This window comes from Benincasa hispida, chromosome 1 (genome assembly GCF_027475165.1).
Source record: "Benincasa hispida cultivar pf3 chromosome 1, pf3_genome.v1.1, whole genome shotgun sequence".
Lineage (NCBI taxonomy): Eukaryota > Viridiplantae > Streptophyta > Magnoliopsida > Cucurbitales > Cucurbitaceae > Benincasa > Benincasa hispida.
The window spans coordinates 54,335,280-54,356,099 of NC_143478.1; the positions used below are offsets into that span (position 1 = coordinate 54,335,280).

Here is a 20,820-nt window from a genome sequence, read left to right on the forward strand (position 1 = left end):
GTTACAAAGAAATTAGAACTAAAATCTATAAGGAAGACATGCATGCCCACTTTGGTTTAAATCGGTTTTAAAAGTGTTTTAAAACTTGGTGGAGATAGACCTAAGATCACGGTTCTAATATGATTAGCAACCTTAGGCTTTAATCTTTTAATCAGTTTAATAAGATTAAATTGACTAATAAAAGGTTAAGTGTAGCAAATCTATCTATAAGGGACCTTTTGTCTAAGGCGGGTTCTGTCTAGGCTGGGATATTTAAGGTGACGGAAATGGAACACTCCTACCTGGGAACCTACCTGGAAAGGTGAATTAGATAGATTTTATGTATGCATGCAAGATTAAGGATAGTCCATTAAAAAGTTTAATGTGATTACTTGAACTTGTTTAATTTCAAAGACAAAAGTTGTTTTTGAGCAAAGTAAATGGACTTAGACTAAAATCAGTAGTCGGATTGTCTATATTAATGAACCCCTAGGTAGAACATTCAGTGGGAGGTACTTGGGGCATTTGAGCTTCATTTAAACCTCTCGTCTTTCTCCCTTTATTATTCACACCGTGAGATTTATGCTCATCCTCGTGGCACCTTGGGAGTGTCCTCCTAAAGGATGGTGTTTGGGTAGGTCAATATCAAGGTGGATGGAGAGAATGTTCATAGTAAGTGGGAGCGGGACGTATGACAGCATATCCCACGGTCTCTCTCATTAGGTTGAATAAAGTTTTTGTGCATCGCCTCGAGGAACCCTGGGAGTGTCCCCCTATAGGATGGAAGTTTTGCATGTTTCTTTATTTGATCTATTATATAGGATAAGGTTACTTAGTCTCTTGTCCTAATCTGCTTTTTCCCTATGGTGGGCGCATTTGGGTGGGACTCTGGAGCTGAAAATGAGGGGTTATACTTACGTGGAATTGTTAAGGGTTAACAGTTCTAGACCAAACAAATGGTGGCTATTAGGTTCAGTTCCAAGAGTTGGTTCTGCCTAATGGTTGAGAGTGTCTCATCCCAGTGAAGGGGCATTTGATCACCCCACCAGTGACGTTTGTTCTGCCTCGCTAGGGTATCATTGCGAAATAGAAGTATTATCACTTAGGGTACTTAGAAACTATTTTGCTAAAACTAATTGGTGCTAAAATGTGGTTTAGCAAAAGACATATAAAAGTTTGTTCGTTTTTCAGCAACGGTTTTAAAATAGCTATAGATATATGATTTTAAAAGATCGATAGCTGAACGCTCCTTACCACAGATATATTATGTGTTCATATCAACTAATCAATAGTGCGATAACCCTTCACAGATCGCTCGTAAGTACAGCTGGGCCAATAACCGTTATGCCCCTGTAGTTACATCTGTCTCCTTAAGTACCACTGATCCCTCTAATGAACATAAGCTACAGTCCTACTATGACTGAGCCTTCTCTTCCAAAGAGAAGCTGTGGCCACTATGTTCAAGCCCCGGAATTAGCCCTTAAGGGAGCAATCTCTCTACTTATCCTTGCTTCGGGAAAGGAGTGAATTCCATCTTATGAATTGAGTTCCCAACTCCCAGATCAGACAAGTCCCCAAAAAGGTAAGCATGTTGAGTTGGCAATCTGGCCACTCTCACCCATACTAATCAAAGGACCGCCCTTAAAGGTAGGAGTTCCCAAAACACTCAGGATTGAGGTCGTGTCACCTATGGTCGTTTAGGTGAGATGCAAGTCTCTAGTATCAACGTCGTTATATACAAAGTCTAGTCATCTTGTGGTCTAGGTCTTTATATAGAACACCCCCTCCCCCCGCACGTCTTCACATGAATGGTCGGGATCTACCATCTGTAGTAGTTTACAACACTTGCAAACCTCTACAAAGCGGGTCGTATCCGTAATGTCACTAGGATCAGGTATCCCACCTTAATCCTTATACTATAGACCTATTTAGGTTATCACTTAAGGCATGATCCACTTGTATATCACATATACATGCTTAAGTTCACATAAGATAACCAAAGAGCTTTGTATATTGGATATGAGTAAATGCCAAAATTAAATATCACTTATTTTATTCATTAAACAATGTGTATCTCTACAAAACAACGAGACTCCAGGAGAATTAGGACACCAATCCCAACAGGTGGTTGTTATATTTGGCCTTCTAAAAAGAAAACTTTATCTTCTTGCTTTTGATCATCGAATTTGATAGTGAGGAAAAAGACAGAATTGTTCAGTGAGTTATTGGATTTGTTGGTGAATAATTTCAATACTTCCTCTTCTCTACTAAAATTTTTCTCTTTCCAAAATAGTCAGAGCCCACCACTCTTGGGTTCTCTACTTAAGAATACCGAGGAAACCATTGTGGTTGTATTCTTATTCTTGATCGACGTTTTCTTGAAGAAAGTCTTCAAGGCGTTCGTGTACTATTTGAAGGATTCTTGAAGAAAAGCCTTCAAAGTTAAGGTTTCTAAAACCTAATTATATAGCATGCTATAATTTATGTAAATGCATATCTTGTTCTTGATTTACTGTAAAATTTACATTTAATGAAACATGGGATTTTAGGCGATCTTTCTTCCGCTCAATTTGGGATCCTTCAATTATAACATTTATAACACTGTATGATGCATGAACATGCTTAATTAATCCTACATCGAAATAATAACACTTACATTATGATGCATAGGCATGCTAATAAAATTATGCATCCATAAAATATAACACTTATATTTAATCATGATGCACAAATATGTTTATCTTAAGGTGGGATTTTGAATCTATATGACATCTATTATATAATATGAATGTAAATGTACATCCAATGCACAATAAATTAAAATAAATAGCAAAAATCGAACCAAATTTGACACCTTAAAAAATTAATTAAATTAATGTAACCAATTTATATTAATTTAATTAATAAAAATAAAATCATGTAAATTCAAGAAAAACTGCTGCAAACATCATAGAGGAGGCTCAAACCCACAACCGCTAGACTCATTGCGCATGCTTGTGAAGTTTGGAGCATTGCAATGCTACGGATATTGTCCGTCTCGCCTGACCCCAGTGTCGCAATGCTTCGATAGCATCGTGGCGATGCTATAGTCTAGAAAGCTCCCTTTTGCTGCGTTTTGCTTTGAACTTGGACTGGGAAACCCCCGTTTTCACCGATCTCTTTAGCAACTTTTGCTCATCGATCGACACAGACTTACAGACTTGATAGAAAAATATAAATGTCCAAAAAACAACGGGCCCTTACATTTTAATTCAGATGTAAAGCTAAGTGTAGGAAAAATGTAAACATCCAACCACACATTCAAAATGCAGATTAAAACCCGCCTTTTTACACTGATTTTTGTTTCCAAAATGTGAAAAACAAAATGCAAGAACCTGGCTCTGATACTAATTATAGGGAATCAAATCTCTCTCGGGCGTTGTATGTTAATTTATTGGATGTAGGGTTATTAAGGCAAAATAGAATATAACATAATAAATTGAAGTAACATCAATAACTCATTATTGATTACGATCAATTAATTACATCTATTATCTACGAGTTTTAGGGCATCAAACCTAACACTAAGAAGATTTAGAAGACTTAAACTTCATGTAATGTTCGATAGAAAGAATCAAAGGAATACAGATTAAATATTGTACATTCATATACTACAAATCAATACAAATACAAAGTTTGAATTCAACAGATGAAATTTCTTCAGAAATCTCATTGAACAATTTGTATTAGATAAGATGAGCTTTTGATAATTTATTTACTTTTAGAAAAGAAGGCCATGTCAATTAACCTTAAGCTATACTCACTTTGATTTTTTTGATGCATATATGCATGTTTATAGTATATAACTAATGGGTCTTTTTAAATATTAAAAAAATTTAAAAATATTTACACTTTATAGCAAAAAGTTTCAAAAGTTTTTTAGAATTTTCTATTTATAAAAATTTTCCAACCACACTAAATTATATTTAAATTATAAAAAAGAGAAAAGATAGAAATAATTTTTAAACAACTTTTCTATTTCTAAAAAACAAGAAACATAAATAATTATCAAATATATTTTTTTCTCGATTTTAATAAATAAGAAAATAATAGATAATAAATAAGAATATTATTTTAAATGATAAAATTATTGAAAATATTTACAAGTAATAGCAAAATATCATAATTTATTTGTCATAGACTGTAATATACGACTATCTGTATCTATCATGATATAAATAGTAATCTATCGCGATCTATCACAAATAATTGTAATATTTTATTATTACTTATAAATATTTTGATTATTTTTTAATATTTGCAAATAGCCTAACAAATAAGAAAATAGAAAAACGAAAAACGAAAAAACGTATCACTTCAGCTGTCACGGAGCAAAAGTATTTTGCTTTGGTTCGTTTGATTGTTTGTTTGTTTGTTTTTTTTTTCCCTAATTATTAAGATTATGATTATGATTATTGTTATTTTATTCCTTGAAATGTGATGAAATTGCCTCCGTGCCTGTGCTCATCAGCCAAAAAGCCGGTGCCCGATTCCGCCGTGAGCGCACTGTCGTCTCCATCTCCGAGCAACTGAGCGGCGACGCTGCGCTCTGCACGATCTTCATCATCACGCTCCCGATTCCGACCTCTGAAGAATAAGAAGAAACTTTTCTCGTTTACATATGACGGAGGACAGTGGCGTTAGGGTTTCCTCCGACGAACCCATCGCGGTTCCCAATATCGATCCCTCTTCTCAAACTAAGCCAAGGTATTTCTCATCTCTCCATATCCAACGGTACTTGATTCCCCTTCTTGTTCGTTTCATCTCCCTTGAGAAAATGAGCGAGATCTTGGCTATATTGTTCTGGAGGATATAATCGTATGTGTTTCTCTTTTGCCATAAGATCTATCGTTTTGCTCGTCTTTAAATTTGGGTTGAGAGCTTCTTTTGAAATTAATCTTGCTAGTAGTAGATATGGGGGTTTCAGTTTATGTGGGATGGTTAGTTCTAGTTACCAATTAGTGAATTCTAGAAATGGACAACTTAAAAAATGGGAGTATACCGAAGTAAACTACAGGAGTAGATCTTTTCATTATACTCGCTATTGTTTTGTTTTGTTTTGTTTTTTTAGTTATTATATTTATTAACGTTCTCAGAAAGAAAAGAAAGTGGGATCAACCTGCGGAGTCCTTTCTTTCTACTGGTACTGCAGTTCCAGGGGTTCTCCCATCATATAACCTGACGCCCCTTGGTGGGGTTGATGTCGCCAGTGTGGTGGCGCTGGCACAAGTTTCTTCAGTTAACTGTGCAACCTTAACCCAGGTGAGATTTTATATCCCTTATTGTTATAGTGATATACAACCGTAGGCCATATCAGATGCTTTGTATCTTCCAACAAAGTAGTTCTTATCTTTCATGCAGCTTCAGGATTTACATAAATCCTACATAGAATTTTTGTACCTATCAGTAATGCTCTATTGTTCCCTGTAATGCAAAGACACCAGATGGGGGATTTTGAAGCATTCCTTCATAGCATGCTTGGTTGTGCGTGTGTTTTGGTGTACATATTTCCCATGAGATGCACTGTTAATTAATAAGGACTAAAATTTGATTAATTTATTATAACAATTGATACATGTTCATGGTACCCATGTTTTCATATGAAATTTTCAGTAATATTTATGTAACTCTGAATTTTAACAATTTCATACTTGTTGGTATTTTTTATATTGGTCTATGTCAAGTTCTTCCAACGCTTGCTGAGTGAAAGCAATTTGATATTACTAGGCTGTGTTCGTATTATTTTCATTGTGATTACATAGATGTGTGAGCTCCTTGAAAAACTTCTATGTGCACACACCTCTTTCTTCTTTTTTTAACTATAAGTTGTTCGACTTTTTCATGTCTTCTTTTAGTCAAAGATTCAAGATGAGTTAATAGCAAGAGAAATATCAATAAATGATGCAGAGCCTTCTGTACGGTACAAGCTTACAAAGCGTCAGACACAGGAGGAGGTGAGTGATTTTTACAATATGCTTGGTCGTTTGACAAGTTTTCATTTCGTATGAATTGTATCCTTCACCTAACTTGGTCTTTCTTGTTCTTCCTCTATTTTTAATTTTCTGGGTTTTTTTTTTTGTAAAATTGTTTTCCCTACTATGCCACTTTCCTTGCAGATTCAAAGACACACTGGTGCCGTGGTGATAACAAGGTCTGGAAGTAATTTAAATCAATTACGGTGGAATTTTTCGTATGATGTATTCTTCTGGAGTAAACTTTGACTATACTTGCAGGGGCAAGTATCATCCTCCAAACACGCCTCCAGATGGTAACAAGCCACTTTATCTTCACATCTCTGCAGGAGCCCATGTAAGTAGGATTCACTCATTCTCTGGCATGCATCATGGAATGAACTATTTCTACTAGCTTTTATTGTGAGATGAAGAAACCATGACAAGAAGTATTTCCATTTACTTTCCCCCCCTTTTTAAAGCCCCGTGTCTGGGAGATCATTGGTAATCCCATGATAGTTGCCCCGTAAGAGCTTGGAGGAGCTCATGAGGGACTTTCTGTGGGAAGGTGTGGAGGAAAGGAGCTCACTTGGTGAGCTGGGAGATCATTGGTAATCCCATTCTCCTGGGAGGGTCGGAATTAGGGAATTTAAGGGGCTCGTAATAGGGTGTTATTGACAAAATTCTTATGGCATTTTTTCCTCGAGTCCTCTTTCCTGTGGTCTAGAATTATCATGAGCAAGTATGATCGTCGTTCTTTTGATTGGATGTTGGGGGGACTTTGACACATTCAAAAATCAATGGAAAGTAATTTCTACTCAGCTCCCTTCTTTTTCTTGATCTGATTTTGTTTGTGGTGGATGATGGGCATGGTACTTTTTTTTGGGAGGATAGATGGTTGGGGGATCTTTCCTTGTGTAAGAGATTTCCTAACTTTTATCATTTATCCACTATGAAAAATTGTTTTGTTGCTGATGTTCTATTGCATTCGGGGTGTTTGACCTCTTTTCCGTTTTGTTGATGCTCTATTATGGGGCATTTGGGGGTGGGGGGAAATAGTAGAACCGTTAGAGGGATTGAGGACCCTTTCGATGGTTGGTCTCTTGTGAATTCTAATGTTTCTCTCTGGGCGTCGGCGACGAATTCCTTTTGTAATTATTCGTGAGCTTACATTTTGTTGGATTGGAGACTCTTCCTCTATATTCCCTTTTGTGGGTTCTGTTTTTTTAATATGCCCTTGTGTTTTTTTTCATTTTTCTTGATGAAAGTTGGTCTAATAAAAAAACATGAACAAACTTCTAAACTTCTCTTTTTGTAAAAGCAGGTTATGCAAACACATTAAATTGGAGCCCTTTTTTGTTTTAGCTGGGCTCTTTCTGGTTTGGGCTATCTTTTTATATGCCCCTGGTATTCTTTCAGTTTTCTTGATGAAAAGGTTTGTCTTCGAATTAAAAGAATAAAGCAAATCTTAAATTTTTGTTTAGCATAAGTATGGGGAGCAGGATTAGGATGTCTTTATCAGTAATGAAAGTGAAACAAAGAAATTTGTATTCTTAAATTTTAAAAAGAGACCTTGGACTGTCTAGAGGCACACGCACACATATATTTATTTATGATATTTGTGAGTATTTGGGCTTGTTTACAAGCACATCAACTAATCTCATGAGGTAATAACATGACCATATTACATTTGGTTGGCTAGAAACTCTTTGGGCTTAACATCTTTGGTAAGTGGCGCTGCAATAGAGTTTGAACCCATTTCTCCAAAGACACTTGGCTTTGAATTTAGAAGTTCTCAAATTGAAAAGCTTCCCTACATAAATAATTGGGTAGGGATGCTAAGTATTCCTACCTTCTTAAGTGATTATAGCACCTTTGTACTGAGCCAATCAGGAATTTCAGACAAAGACCAAAACTACCCAGAAACTGTCGAACCAATTATACCATAAGAACTTGTGAATAGGCTAAAGGATGCTCCATAGAGCTCAATCATCAATGGTTTTATCGTAACTGCTTCCTATTATAACAAAAAACAAATAGAAATACCATAATTCCAAAAGTTTGTCAACGATGGCAGGAGCTAATGATGTGAGATTAAAGCTTCTTATTGATTCCAAACAACAAAGAGTTCTTTTTGGAGAAGCAGACAAGAAGTTGATTGACTTTCTTTTTAATATACTTTCCTTTCCACTTGGCACTGTGATTAGGCTTTTGAAAAATCAAGGCATGGTGGGATGCTTATCTAATTTGTATGAGAGTGTTGAAGCTTTAAATGACACATATTTACAACCAAATCAGAGCAAAGACATCTTTTTGAAGCCTAAAGTTTCATTGTTTGGCTCTACCTTGCTTTTGTCTAATATTGAATCTTCAGCTGATCAAATGAAGTTATACATGTGCGCTAATATATGTGGCTATAAACTTTCTACTGACCCTAAATATCTTTGTCCGAGTTGTTCAAATGTTATGAACAAATTCTGTGCATTTGTGAATCCACAAAATAGTGCAACTACACAGGCAAAAAGAAATGTGGGAGGAGGGTTTGTGAAGGATGTGGTTACTTACATGGTGATGGATGATTTGACTATGAAACCAATGTCCACCATTTCTAGTATTACTTTCTTGAACAAGTTTAATATCAAAGAAGTTGGTGTTTTGGAACTGCTTCCTATTATACTCTTAGACCTTAGTCCTAACCCCACTGAATTTTTTCACGAAACCTGCCTTACTAGTTTGCCTTGAGACACCAGCAACCGTTATGTAAACTGAAACATCCTCCAAATCTCTTGAGAAGTGGTCTCTTTAGCGGAAGAAGATGACCATACACATTCATTATCCAAACATCAATATCATTTTCGAAAGGTATCAATATAGGAAAATACCCTTTGATAACATTGTAGACAGAAGCCAACTGAATTTTTTCATGAAACCCTAGTTTGCCTTGAGACACCAGCAACCGTTATGTAAACTGAAACATCCTCCAAATCTCTTGAGAAGTGGTCTCTTTAGCGGAAGAAGATGGCCATACACATTCATTATCCAAACATCAATATCATTTTCGAAAGGTATCAATATAGGAAAATACCCTTTGATAACATTGTAGACAGAAGCCAAACTCTCATTCTTCCCAGCAAGAATGCCATTCAAGGCCCAAAAAGAGTCAAAATAGTTGGACCAACCAATACTACCTCTCCATATGAATTTAAGAGTTACTTTTCTAAGAGAACAACAACACGCCTCTTCTCTTGGCTTGTAGGCATATTTAAAGTTACAGCTTACCAGCATGAAAGAAACTAAGTTTTCATCAAAAGCCTCTCCATCAAAGCTAACATCAAGGTTTTTCTTGTATTATTATATTTTTTTAAATATCCGTGAGTGTTCTTGTACTTCCCACATTCATTGTCAAGTTCCTGAACTCCTACAGTCCCACTATACCCCTTCCCACTTCCTTGGAGCCACTAGTGCAAATGTAGGAGATCACGAATCAATTCTGATGGTGCTCTGACATTTATGTGTTCACCATGTTGTTCTTCCGTTCTTTTGTGCTCTTATATTATATTTTCTTTAGATATGCACAGATTTTACCATCTTTGTATCGTCCCAACTCTCTAGGACTTGTGCTAGGCCATTATTATATGCATGCATGCATCTAAAAATGACACTTTTCATGAATTGGCTAAAACCAAATAAATGTTTTATTAAAACTAACAACTAAAAATCATTAATTAGGGTACCATTAATTTAAACAAAATATTACTAGAATATTTGTCTAAAACAACCAACAAAACAAACAATGAAAGCTTTCTAAATTCAATTACAGAACTAAGATTTCAAAACATGAAAACATGAGCGGGAGCATCTGTCTATTCCCAATAGCATGATCATGGATTCCTCCTGTCATTCACCAATGTATCCTTTCCCTTGCCTAAAAAACATAACATAATAAAGAATGAGTCTAAAATACTTAGTAAGTAATCCCACTACCGGGGTCTTCTATGCACTTATATCCAATAAGTACAACATACTAGTGGGACATGCATATAATTAACTAAATCTTGGATAGCCATCTAGTGAACGACTTAACTCAACCTAACACGCATCTGGTGGCCCAAAGGCTCTCAAACATAGTAGGGCACCCGTCGACACCCGATAACGTAGTAGGAAACTCGTCAGTTTCTGATAACATAATAGGAAACCTATAGACTTCCGGTGTCATAGTAGGAAATTCGTTGGCTTTCGATAACATAGTAGAAAACCTGTCGACTCCCGATAACATAGTAGGAAACCTGTCGGCTTCCATTAACATAGTAGTGTTAGGAGAGTAAATCGTCACTCCTATCTATAGACATACCATGCTTTCAGTAAATTTCACAACATAAATCATTGTACATGTCTCATGGTCTTACACATAATCATATCAATAACATACTTAAATCATAGTCATATCAGTCACATATTTTAACCATAGTCATATTTGTCACATACTTTAATCAACATGCTCACAAAGCAGTTCTAGTCATATCTAGTTTCTCAATATCATCCGGTCAAATCTACTAAATCATAATGTCTAAGTTGCCTGGCTCAAAGGCGGTTCCAGTAGTAACATTACTTATCTCGATTTAGGTCTAAACGATATATTCAAGCAAAGCTATCTCCAATAAAAATTCCAAAATAGGACCTCCTCATAAATCAAATTTTAATCCCAAATCTCTAGGACCCAACTCCAACCTTCGATTATCTAAATGGCTCAAAGTTAACCTTACCCAAAATGTCATTTGACCCGAAACCACTTCCAATCTTCCCCACAACAAGATTCTAAGCCAAACAATAAAATTTGAAGACTAGAACCCAAAATTACAGCATCATTAATTAGTCCAAAAGGGTTCCAAAGTTGATACTTACCAACAAGACCCGAAAAACAGTCCGTAACACTTGACGAGCAATAGCTAACGCCCTCCAAGTCTTGAATCTAAAAACCCAAACATCATGGGTTAGTCAAATTAGAGCCTAAAAAATATTGCGCATCAATAATCATGAGCCAAAGTTTAATGGGCAATCAAGATCGAGGCGGTCTCATGCGGTGAGAGGAACTGCAGCAGATTGAGGGAATAGAGAGAGACGCATGGTGTCATGGCTTATCGGTGCTGATGGCTGCGGTAAGGCTGAACCTGTTGGCCTGGGTCTGCTGTAAACGCGATGAAGTGAAGGGGGGATTGTAAGCTTGAAGGAGAGAGAGATTTAGTATTTTTTTTTTTTTTTCATCTTTTAACTTTTAACCCTAAATATATATATATATAAATTCTTTTCCCCCTTTCCTTCCCAAATTTCCATCAAATAAATTCAATTCCCTCTAAAAATCCGAACTCCATATTGAGTTAAAATCTTTAAAATATCCTAACCAACTTTTCCTAAATTAAATCCAAATTTACAAATCCTTTATCCCCTACCATTTAAATTGAATTATCTCCAAATCAAATCATCCACCCCAAATACATCCAAATTTGGGAAAAAAAATCTTTTAACCACGAGAAAAATTCAAATCGAATTATTCTACAATAATTCGATTTCTAAATCTCAAATTAAGTTGTCTTAACCAAAATTTCAATTATCTTCAAGATCCAAAATAACCCAAATAATTAAAAAAAAATTACCTGAAAATACAGGACGTTGCAATCTTTTCTATTCTTGGAGACATGGTAACTTTCCCTTGTACAGTTTGTTTGTTTATTTGTTTGTCTGTCTGTTTGTTTGTTTGTTTTTTTTTTAATAAATAAATATAAACGTTAACTCCGCAGTTGAAAGATATGGCGGAAAGGATTTTAGCGGTTGATCGAGCTGCTGCCATGGTCGAAGAAATGCTGAGACAGGGTCAGAATTTGGCACCATTGTCTTATAATTCTTTAAACAACGAGTTCAAGGTATGATTGCAGTTACTGCCAAGTTCTATTTGTAACAACTAGTTGTGGTTTAGTGCTGATCATTCATTTTGTAATTAACCAGGTTAGTCAGCCATTGAGCACGAGTGTGTTCTTGGGCTTTGACACAGACCCATCTATGAACATTGCTGCTCGAATACGGGGACCAAATGTAAGTTTTCTTTTGGGTCCTCCATGTTATTTCATATAGATCTTAAATTGGAAATTAAGGGCGAAAGACTATAATTACTAAAGGTTTACATAAAAAAGGGCATTAAAGATAATCAAATCCATAAAACTATCAGAAGGGGGAGGAAATATCCCTGAAAATTTGTCCATTTCTCTTGCACCGAATAGTCCAGAATGACATTCTAATAAAAGCAAGCCAAGCTTCTGGGACCATGAAACAGAACAAAGATGGAAGCTAGGAGATCATGAATGTTTCAAGGCATAACAAAATGTCAACCAACCTCCAACATGAAGTTCAGGTAGCAATAACCAAAGGAGCAAAAAGCAATTAAATGGCCTGGACATTCAGCATTAGAACACATAACACACTATGAAGGAGAGAAACAAGCGAGACATTTGATTCTTCCCAACAACTGTAAAGATTATCTGTAGTTGGACCTTTTGAGTGAATCAAATCCTCCGTCAAAGAAATCACAGTGAAAGATTTGGAAGGATCAAGAGGCCAAAACCAAAAGTCATTCATATTCTTGAATATTATAGGTTTGATAGAATACCCCAGTCCATAATTTCAATCAGGGGTGATCATCAGGGCGGAATCGGTTTCGGACAAAACCGCCAAACACTGGCAACTTGGTTTTTATCGGTTGGTTTCGTGGTTTATGGAAACGTTGAAGATGCCAGTCCGTCGACCACGTGAGCAGGGCAGGCGGTTTTGTCAGTTCTGTATTTCCAGCGAAATGAGAAAAGAAAAGTGAAGAAAGGAGAATAGAGAAGAAAATGAAAAATAATGAAGATAGAGAGAAATTGACAAACGGAGAAAGAAAAGAAAAAACATGAAAAGAAAAATAAGATAGAAAGAATGAAGAAAACAAAACAACGGTGATTGAGAAGAAAAACTGAAGCAAAAATGGAGAAGAGAAATGGTGTAATGAAGAAAGAGAAAGAAGAGAAAAAATGAAGTAGGTTTTGTGAGAGAGGAGAAAAAGAGAAGGGAAAGAAGAGAGAGAATGGACAAGTTGAGTGTGTTTCTTGAGAGTTGGGAGAGGAGAGAAGAAAGAGAATGCAATTAATTAATTGTTCTATAAATTCAAAGTGGTTTTTGGAGAAAACCATTGGCCATAGTTTTGAGCATTAATGAGATGTAACTACACTGCCCTTAGGTTGTTCTCTTTTGTTCTCTGATCTCATGGAATATACATGTATGTTTCTTATCAACAAAAAAAAGAAAAAAAGAGATGCAACTACACTTGGTTGACATTGCTAATTTCCCATCGTTACATCAATGCACGTTTTTTTTTTTAAATTAATGGGCATATATAATATAATATATATTTTAAATAATGTTATTTGTGCCGGTAATGTTTGGTCGAGATTTGTTTTTTTTTTCCTGTCTGACCGACCGATTGGTTTATTATTTAACAAAACCAACGACCGACCGATTTTGATAATTGACTGGCCGCCCGCATTTGGTTTGACGGTTTTCGGTCGTTTGGCTCGGTTTTTCAGATTACTTTGCTCACCCCTAATTTCAATCTCATTGAGGTTTGTTCCACCGGAGGTCCAAATCCTTGCTAACTCAGAAAAATTCCACACGAGCAATGGTATTGAAGGCCTAGTTGATAAACGTTATACCCTTGGCAGTAGGCAGAATTTCAACCTTTCGCTAAAATCGTGCCAAAACACAGTGTTAGTGACCATTTCCAATCCTGTTTCGTATTCGATTACCAATTAGAGCAATAATGTAGCTAAGAAATGGCCAAGAAGATTTTGACATCTCAAAATAGGAGTCCTCTTCTTGTAGAGGGAGTCCTTTTTTTTGTGGGTTTGGTTTTTTGGATGCCCGTGTATTCTTAAGCCACAATAAGTTGGCACCAAAGAGCATTTTCCTCATGTAGAAAACACCAAACCTATTTAGCTATGAGCGGCTTCATTTATATTCTTACACTACCAATTCCATGACCTCCCAAATGTTGAGAAAGCTCTAATGAGCTATACTGGTTTCAAAAATCGTATCCATTTTGCTTCACAATTTAGAAAATACAGTCAGTACAACTTTCTCTTATGTTTTCCCCTCTTTCTCCATTATTCATTATTTTATTGAAGAAACAACATATTTTTTAATAACTGCTTATAACGTTCATAGCTTGCATGACTTCAGTTCTTTCTGGCATGTGTACCATGTAGAATTAGTACATAATACATATAATTTTTCTGTGAGGAACATTTGGTAGTGTTCTCATTACAAACTCGAGGATTCTATAGAGATTCTTGGAAGGGTTAAAACGTATAGACACAGACACGTGCAAGCATCATGTTACACCATTGATGTAAAAATCTAAATGCCTATGCTTCTGTTCTCATTGTTATGGCCAATTCTAAAACAAATTTAAATGTTCTAGACGATCTCTTCTACCAGAAAAAAGCTTAATGTCCCACCTGAAGCACAAATCTTTCAGATGAAAAAGTTTCACTTCAAACATTACTCTTTCTCCTCTGCACCATTTTATGGGTTTTATCCAGTTCAAAAATAGTTGTAGCATTATGCATTTATTACTTGGACAATGTAATCATATATTATAGCTATTTGCAATGTCACTGTGTCATTCCAAATCATATACGTTTTCTTTTTGGCTGATTGTTTTTTCATGGCCATGTTCTTTTGAAGTTTATATTTTGTTTCATATAACCGAGGTGAGAGATGCTAATGTTTTAAGCTTTGCATCTCCAAACATCTGGGGGAGATTGTTTTTTGTTGTTGGTGGATTGTTTTTGTCTGTACAGGACCAGTATATAAATCACATAATGGCTGAAACAGGAGTAACTGTCTCTCTGCGAGGACTTGGTTCGGGAAGTACTGAAGGTGCATGTGAAGGTACTTTCACTATAGATGACTCTTACCTCATTATAATCTATAAGAGAGTAGGACTGTGCAGTGCTGTTTTATCATCCACTTCGAATTGTAATAATATCTTCTATTTTTGCAGAACAACCTTTGCATTTATTCTTAGCAAGCAATAATTCCAAAAATCTTGACGATGCCAAAAATTTGGCTGAAAACCTGATGGATACAATCAGTAAAGAATTTGGTGTTTCAAGGTAATTGGAATGTGTGTTTTATTCATAGTATTCTACTAATAAGTTCATTGGATGCTGATTTGTGCATAAGCATTTAAAGAGAAATGCATAGGCATTAAATCCTCTGAAAGAAGTCGAAGTGCTGGGGCATGTAATCCTTATCTATTTCCTACTTTTATGACCTCATAAGGCAGCAACTGCAGCTTATTTCTATTATGAAGCAATTTGTGTTGATCTAAAGGTCGATAGTCTGTAGGTTTTATTATTCAAAATAATTTCTAATATTTGCTATTTTTGTTGGGGTGATTTGTTAATGTTACTTTTGTGGTTAGAATTGCCTACCTTTATTTTTTGGAATAAGAAACCAGAAACTTTTGTTAGTGAAAAGAGAGATACGTAAGTGGACGATGAGAAATCAATCCAGAGCCAAGTGCATAAAAAATAATTCCGTCAATTGGTAAATAGGTGTTATAAATTTAAGGTGTTATAATTACAAGAACTTGGGAGAGGAGCACCAAGTCGAAGTTTTTTCCCTGATCCATGATAAGTGCTAAAATCTCGGGGGGGTTCCTCCATATGTCTTTCAAAGAGAAAGGCCGTTTTCTTTTGTTAGCATGGGGTGTGTGGTATTATGGGATCTTGAGGAGAGGAACAATAGAGTGGTCCATGATGTGGAGATGGACCCGGGTGAGGTTTGGTCTTTGGTGAGGTTTCATATTTCTCTTTCAGCTTTGGTCTCGAAGACTTTTTGTAATTATGCCCTAGGCAATATCTTACATAGTTGGAAACCTTTTCTTTAGTGGGTTTTTCTAGGCTTGGCTTTTTTTATGTCCTTCTATTCTTTCATTTTTCTCAACAAAAGTAGTTTTACAAAAAAAAATGATAATTGCTAAAATCTTTAACCATCATGAGTTGGCCGAATGGTCAATGAGGGCCATAGATATAATAAAGGACTTAGGGGGAATGAGTTCAATATGTGGTGGTCACCTATCTAGGATCTAATATCCTATGAGTTTCTTTGGCACCAAAATACTTTAGGGTTAGGCAAGTTGTCTCGTGAGATTAGTGAGATTAGTTGAGGTGTGCGCAAGTGGCCTAGATTCTAATGCTTATTAAAAGAAGTGTTCAAGTCTTTTTACCCCGTTGTGTTGATTTTACACCTCAATTTTTAGAGATCAGGTTAAGCATTTCGGGCTATTTTGTGTACTCATATGGATAGTGAAATCATTTAATTTGTTGTTGCTTGAGCTGTCATTGTATATTTGTGTTAACTATTAAGGTATAACTTTCGCCGATGTTTCCAACTGTTTTAGGGTTTCATCATGTAAGGTTTATAGTGCTGTTCCACCTCCACAGCAGGTTTATGGAGCTGTTCCACCTCCACTCCAGGTCTATGGAGCTATTCCACCTCTGCCAAAGGTTTATAGTGCTGTTCCACCTCCACTAATTTGTTCAACACCACAGTTCACGAGAGTTGAGAGTTTGGGAAATGAGCCGACTTCAAGTTCAGCTTCAAGTTTGATCTCTTCAGCTTCTCCTACCATAGTCTCTCCAGTTTCTTCAGTTATACCAGGAGTTGCTCCTGTCGTCGCTCATGGTTCAAAATTACAACCTGGATTGCCACAGTCTCAATCAACCGCCATTGGTTATACCAGGCCACTTATATCTGGTGGGACAAACTATAATGGATATAGTGGAATATATCCTCAAGCAACACCTTTGCAGCAAGTTGCCCTAGCCCTTAAACAAGTATCTTCAACTACCACGCCTGTAGCTGTCCCAAACAGGTCAGCACTGAGCATGTCAAATATGAGTGTTAACTTTGATGCAGAGAAAGAAAAACACCCTCATCAGAGACGGAAATTTCAAGAGCTACCAGTTTGTGTGCAGGGTTCCTCATTAAGCAATCAGGTATCAGTCTATTCCCTCTTGTTTGAGCGTTTACCTCTTTATTTGTTTAATATTTTGAGTCATTTTAAAAGGATCATTGAGGAAGGACAAGCTTTTCAAGTGTGAAGGTCGACCTGTTTATAATGCTAATCCTTGCATCTATCAGAACTAATGACCAATTACATTGAGTTTAAGCAAGTTGACTTGAAACTTTAGATGATAGAAAACTGGGGTATATTACGTGGTCATGTACTTCAATAAGTGTCTGAGATGAAGAGTTCATTTTGAAAGTTCATTTGCAGGGTGTAGTGGTGAATCGAGTCAATTTAAAGTGATAGCCTGATAGGCTTTCTGGCTTGTGATAGAACTTGATATTAATTGATAATAATCAAAGTGATACAAACCAAGGGAGCATTTGAGAGCTCCTGGTTCTCCCATGACTATATTACCCAAGCAAGCCAAAAGGTCTCTCCTCTTAACTATATTACTCGAACAAGCCAAGAAATACCTCCCACTGTTACTCTCTAGCATATTTACCCCTTCTCTCCTATTGCCCAAGCTTATGCATGAGGCATTCTTGGTCAAATGGTTGTGGGATTTTCTTTGGGAGACTGACATCTTATGCCATAAGGTTATTGTGAGTATGTATGGGGTATGGTCTCCATCCTTCTAGGTAGTACTCTGGTTGGCATCTGAAAGTATGTTTAGAATCCTATGGAAATCTATTGCTGACAGGTTTTCATTTCATTTTCCTGTCGGTTCATTTAGTTTAGATTGTTGTGGGTGATGGGTCTGTTACATATTTTAGATAGATTCCTTTGCACTTTGTTCCCTCGTCTCCATGAGGTCTCATTCTTTGGTCTCTGTTTTGCCTTCTACTGGTACTTTCTTGTCTCTTTTTGGGTTTTTTCGTCCTTTGTCTAATAAGAAAAGGACAAAAATTATGGATATGTTGTTGCTGCTTAGGGCAGGGGGGATGACCAAGTTTGCGGTCTTGAACCTTCCAGGGTTTTCTTATAGTTCTTCCTTTTGTTGTTTGTGGGAAATGCTGTGGAGGACAATAAAGGATCTTGATCACATTCTTGGGAGTTAAGCTTGTGTTTCGTTTGTCTGGAATTGTTTTTTTCAAATGTGTTGTGTCATGGTGTGTTTTAGGTTCTGTCCGTAGATTGTTTTTATTGTTATGGAGTTCTTTGTTCATTTCCTTTTTTGTGAGGAGGGGCATTTTTTGTTTCTCTTAGGTGTCTGCTATTCTGATTCTTAGGAGAGTTGATCGATTGTGAGAGGAGATTTTGTCTCTTGTGAGGTTTCACTCATCTCTTTGGGCTGCAGTGTATAAGGACTTTTGTAATTATTCTTTAGGTCTTCTTTTGTTAGTCTTTTCTTTTAATGTTTGGCTGCTTTTGTTGGTTTCTCTTTTTGTACCCTTTATATTCTTTGATTTATTTTTCAGCTTTTTTTTTTCTTTTTAACATTACTTTTTAAGAATCAGTAGCCATTCATTGATAATATGAAATGGAATACAAATGAAGTTATTGATAATAATAATACGAAGATTTGGTTTCTATTCATTAAAAAAACATAGACAAACATAACTAACCCCTCCTGTGACATACTTGCACTTTGAAATACCTGTGCTTCATTCTGTACCTGTTCTATCATCTTACTCCTATGAACTAAATAATAGAGGGCCTATCAACTTATTGTTTTGGAACTTGAAAGGATATTTGTTGCCTTCATGTTCCTGCTTCTGTTTTGTTATAAATGTTTTTGGTTCATATCTAAACGAACACGCTAAAAAGTCTTGAGTAATTCATTTGAAGGAATCAAATGGTTTGGTTATCTGATCTTAAATAACCCCTGAATCCCCGATCTAGAGTGAAGAGGCTGGAGGTGTTTTCATGCTTATGTATAATGTTTTATTTTGATTGAAATATTGATATTATATATCTGCTAAATCTTGAATAGATATGGTCCTGTCTCTTATTCTAACTTAGCTATAGTCTCATTCTATAATTGCATGATTTGATAACTTCAATCTTCTTCCATATGTGCACCTCTGCAATTGTAATATTACATCGCTGACTTTGTTCAGAATGAACTATTTTCAATATGCAGTTTGTCTTTGGCTAACCTTAGTGCTTAATGTTACAGGTATTTTCTCTGACTTTTGAAGCTTTACAGGCTGAAGTTCTTGGACCACATTGTTGGAACATTGGTTTGTTTTTTCAGTTTCACAGGCCTTTCCAGCCTCTGGAACTGTTGAATGTTAATGGTCTCAAATATTTAACAAAGATTCAAAATTCGTGCCAACTTTGTTGTGTCTCTCCACTTTGTTTCCAATGAGTTTTTGCCACATTTTCTTTAATACTGTCGCTAGTCTTCTAGTCATCTCCTGGAGGCCTTTTGTAGCTATACCATTCTTGGTATCCTGCTCTTGGTGTAGAAATTTCCATTTCTTGTGTTTTGATTTCTTTGTCAGCTGAATCATTTTTCAAATGATTTCAATCACATTTTAATTTAATGACTATTTTAACATATCCACCACAATTTTGATTCAATGACCATTTTTCAAATTGCCATTTCATGCATGATTTGATGGGTAATTAATAAGTCAAATAGCTTTAAAGATGCCGATTGCTCCGGTAGGCTTTTGCAGTGTCTGATTTGGAGTTGGTCCAGTTATGTTGTATATTCCCCTTCTAATTCCACTTGCAGGATTCAGAACTTTTGAACCCCTCAAACAAATCAACTGATTCCTCCATGAGAAACGTATCAAATATGCCAGCTCCTAGGAAGCTAGTTCAACCTTCATCCAACGGAATGGCACCACCTCCACCTCGACCACGATCCATGCCACCTCCACCAACACCAGTAAAATCTACATCAACAGTTAAGGTTATAGTGCAAGATAAGGAACTTTCGTTGGACACCATAAAACATGATGTCGTCTCAGGTGGGAATACTGACATAGTTTTCTACCATCTTCTACGTTGACATCTGTAACCAGTCATGCTAGAACAAGATTCTTTGTTCCTGTCATTTTTTTTTTCTAAAAAAAATCTTCACATGAAAAGATATCATTTAATCACTAACCTGCTTCTTCCATTCCGGTTTTTGCCTATGATACTCTTTGATAACAGATACATTAGTGAAGCTAATGGAATATGGAGAAGAAGATGATGATTCAGAGGAAGGGGTTGAATCATTGAACAACAATAACACTTCTGGTAGCATAGCAAATCGAAAACCTTTCTGGGCCGTGTAAAAGTTCAAACATCGTTCACTCCTAGATACTCATTTTGGATGAAGAGATGCTGTTGATGCGTTCAACCTCTGATGCAACACGGTAAGACAAACGGGAATTAAAGGGCGCTTTTAGATATATAGTTGATGAGGGTATGGGTATTATTAGAAAATGTTGTAAATTAGTGGTTTCTCCATACTAGATTGGTAGTTGCATTCCAAGATAATTACATTTGTAAGCTTACAACATTGTTTGAGCAAGTATAATGCTCGAAGCTTTACTGCTATATTTCCAAGATGAATGCATTTAACAAAACGAAGAAGCAACAAATAGTGTGTATTCAAAATAGAGAGAGAGAAGAAATTAGTGTTGAATTAGTCGTCGTCTCAGTTTGGAATGTTGGGACGGGATGGGAATAAGAGTTGAAGTCAACGAGGGATTATCTATTCTTATCAGTACGAGGTTTGGAAGATTTGACTACGTGAATGAGAGTATTTGATACCTTTGCAATGCTATGAGTTCTCTTTATGTTCCT

The 20,820-nt window shown here is 36.1% G+C and overlaps 2 protein-coding genes across 2 annotated transcripts; both read left to right on the plus strand.

Moving 5' to 3' along the window:
• The first annotated feature begins 4,384 nt into the window (after nt 1-4,384).
• On the plus strand, nt 4,385-20,615 carry RIK (RS2-interacting KH protein). The gene is given in 13 exon segments (XM_090316489.1): nt 4,385-4,725; nt 5,115-5,280; nt 5,874-5,972; nt 6,135-6,169; nt 6,252-6,327; nt 11,765-11,887; nt 11,970-12,056; nt 14,815-14,847; nt 14,849-14,945; nt 15,058-15,169; nt 16,462-17,059; nt 19,757-19,994; nt 20,182-20,615. Coding segments are annotated over 13 exon segments (1,875 nt in total). The 5' UTR covers nt 4,385-4,639; the 3' UTR covers nt 20,307-20,615.
• LOC150038546 (uncharacterized) lies at nt 7,890-11,610 on the plus strand. Its single transcript, XM_090316481.1, has one exon. It carries the CDS (start codon nt 8,040-8,042, stop codon nt 8,709-8,711), a length of 672 nt encoding a protein of 223 aa, XP_090172607.1. The 5' UTR covers nt 7,890-8,039; the 3' UTR covers nt 8,712-11,610.
• Nucleotides 20,616-20,820: the final 205 nt, after the last annotated feature.

Coding starts and splice junctions, on each gene's coding strand:
- LOC150038546 (XM_090316481.1), top strand. CDS start 8,040: ATGGCAGGAGCTAATGATGTGAGATTAAAGCTTCTTATTGATTCCAAA.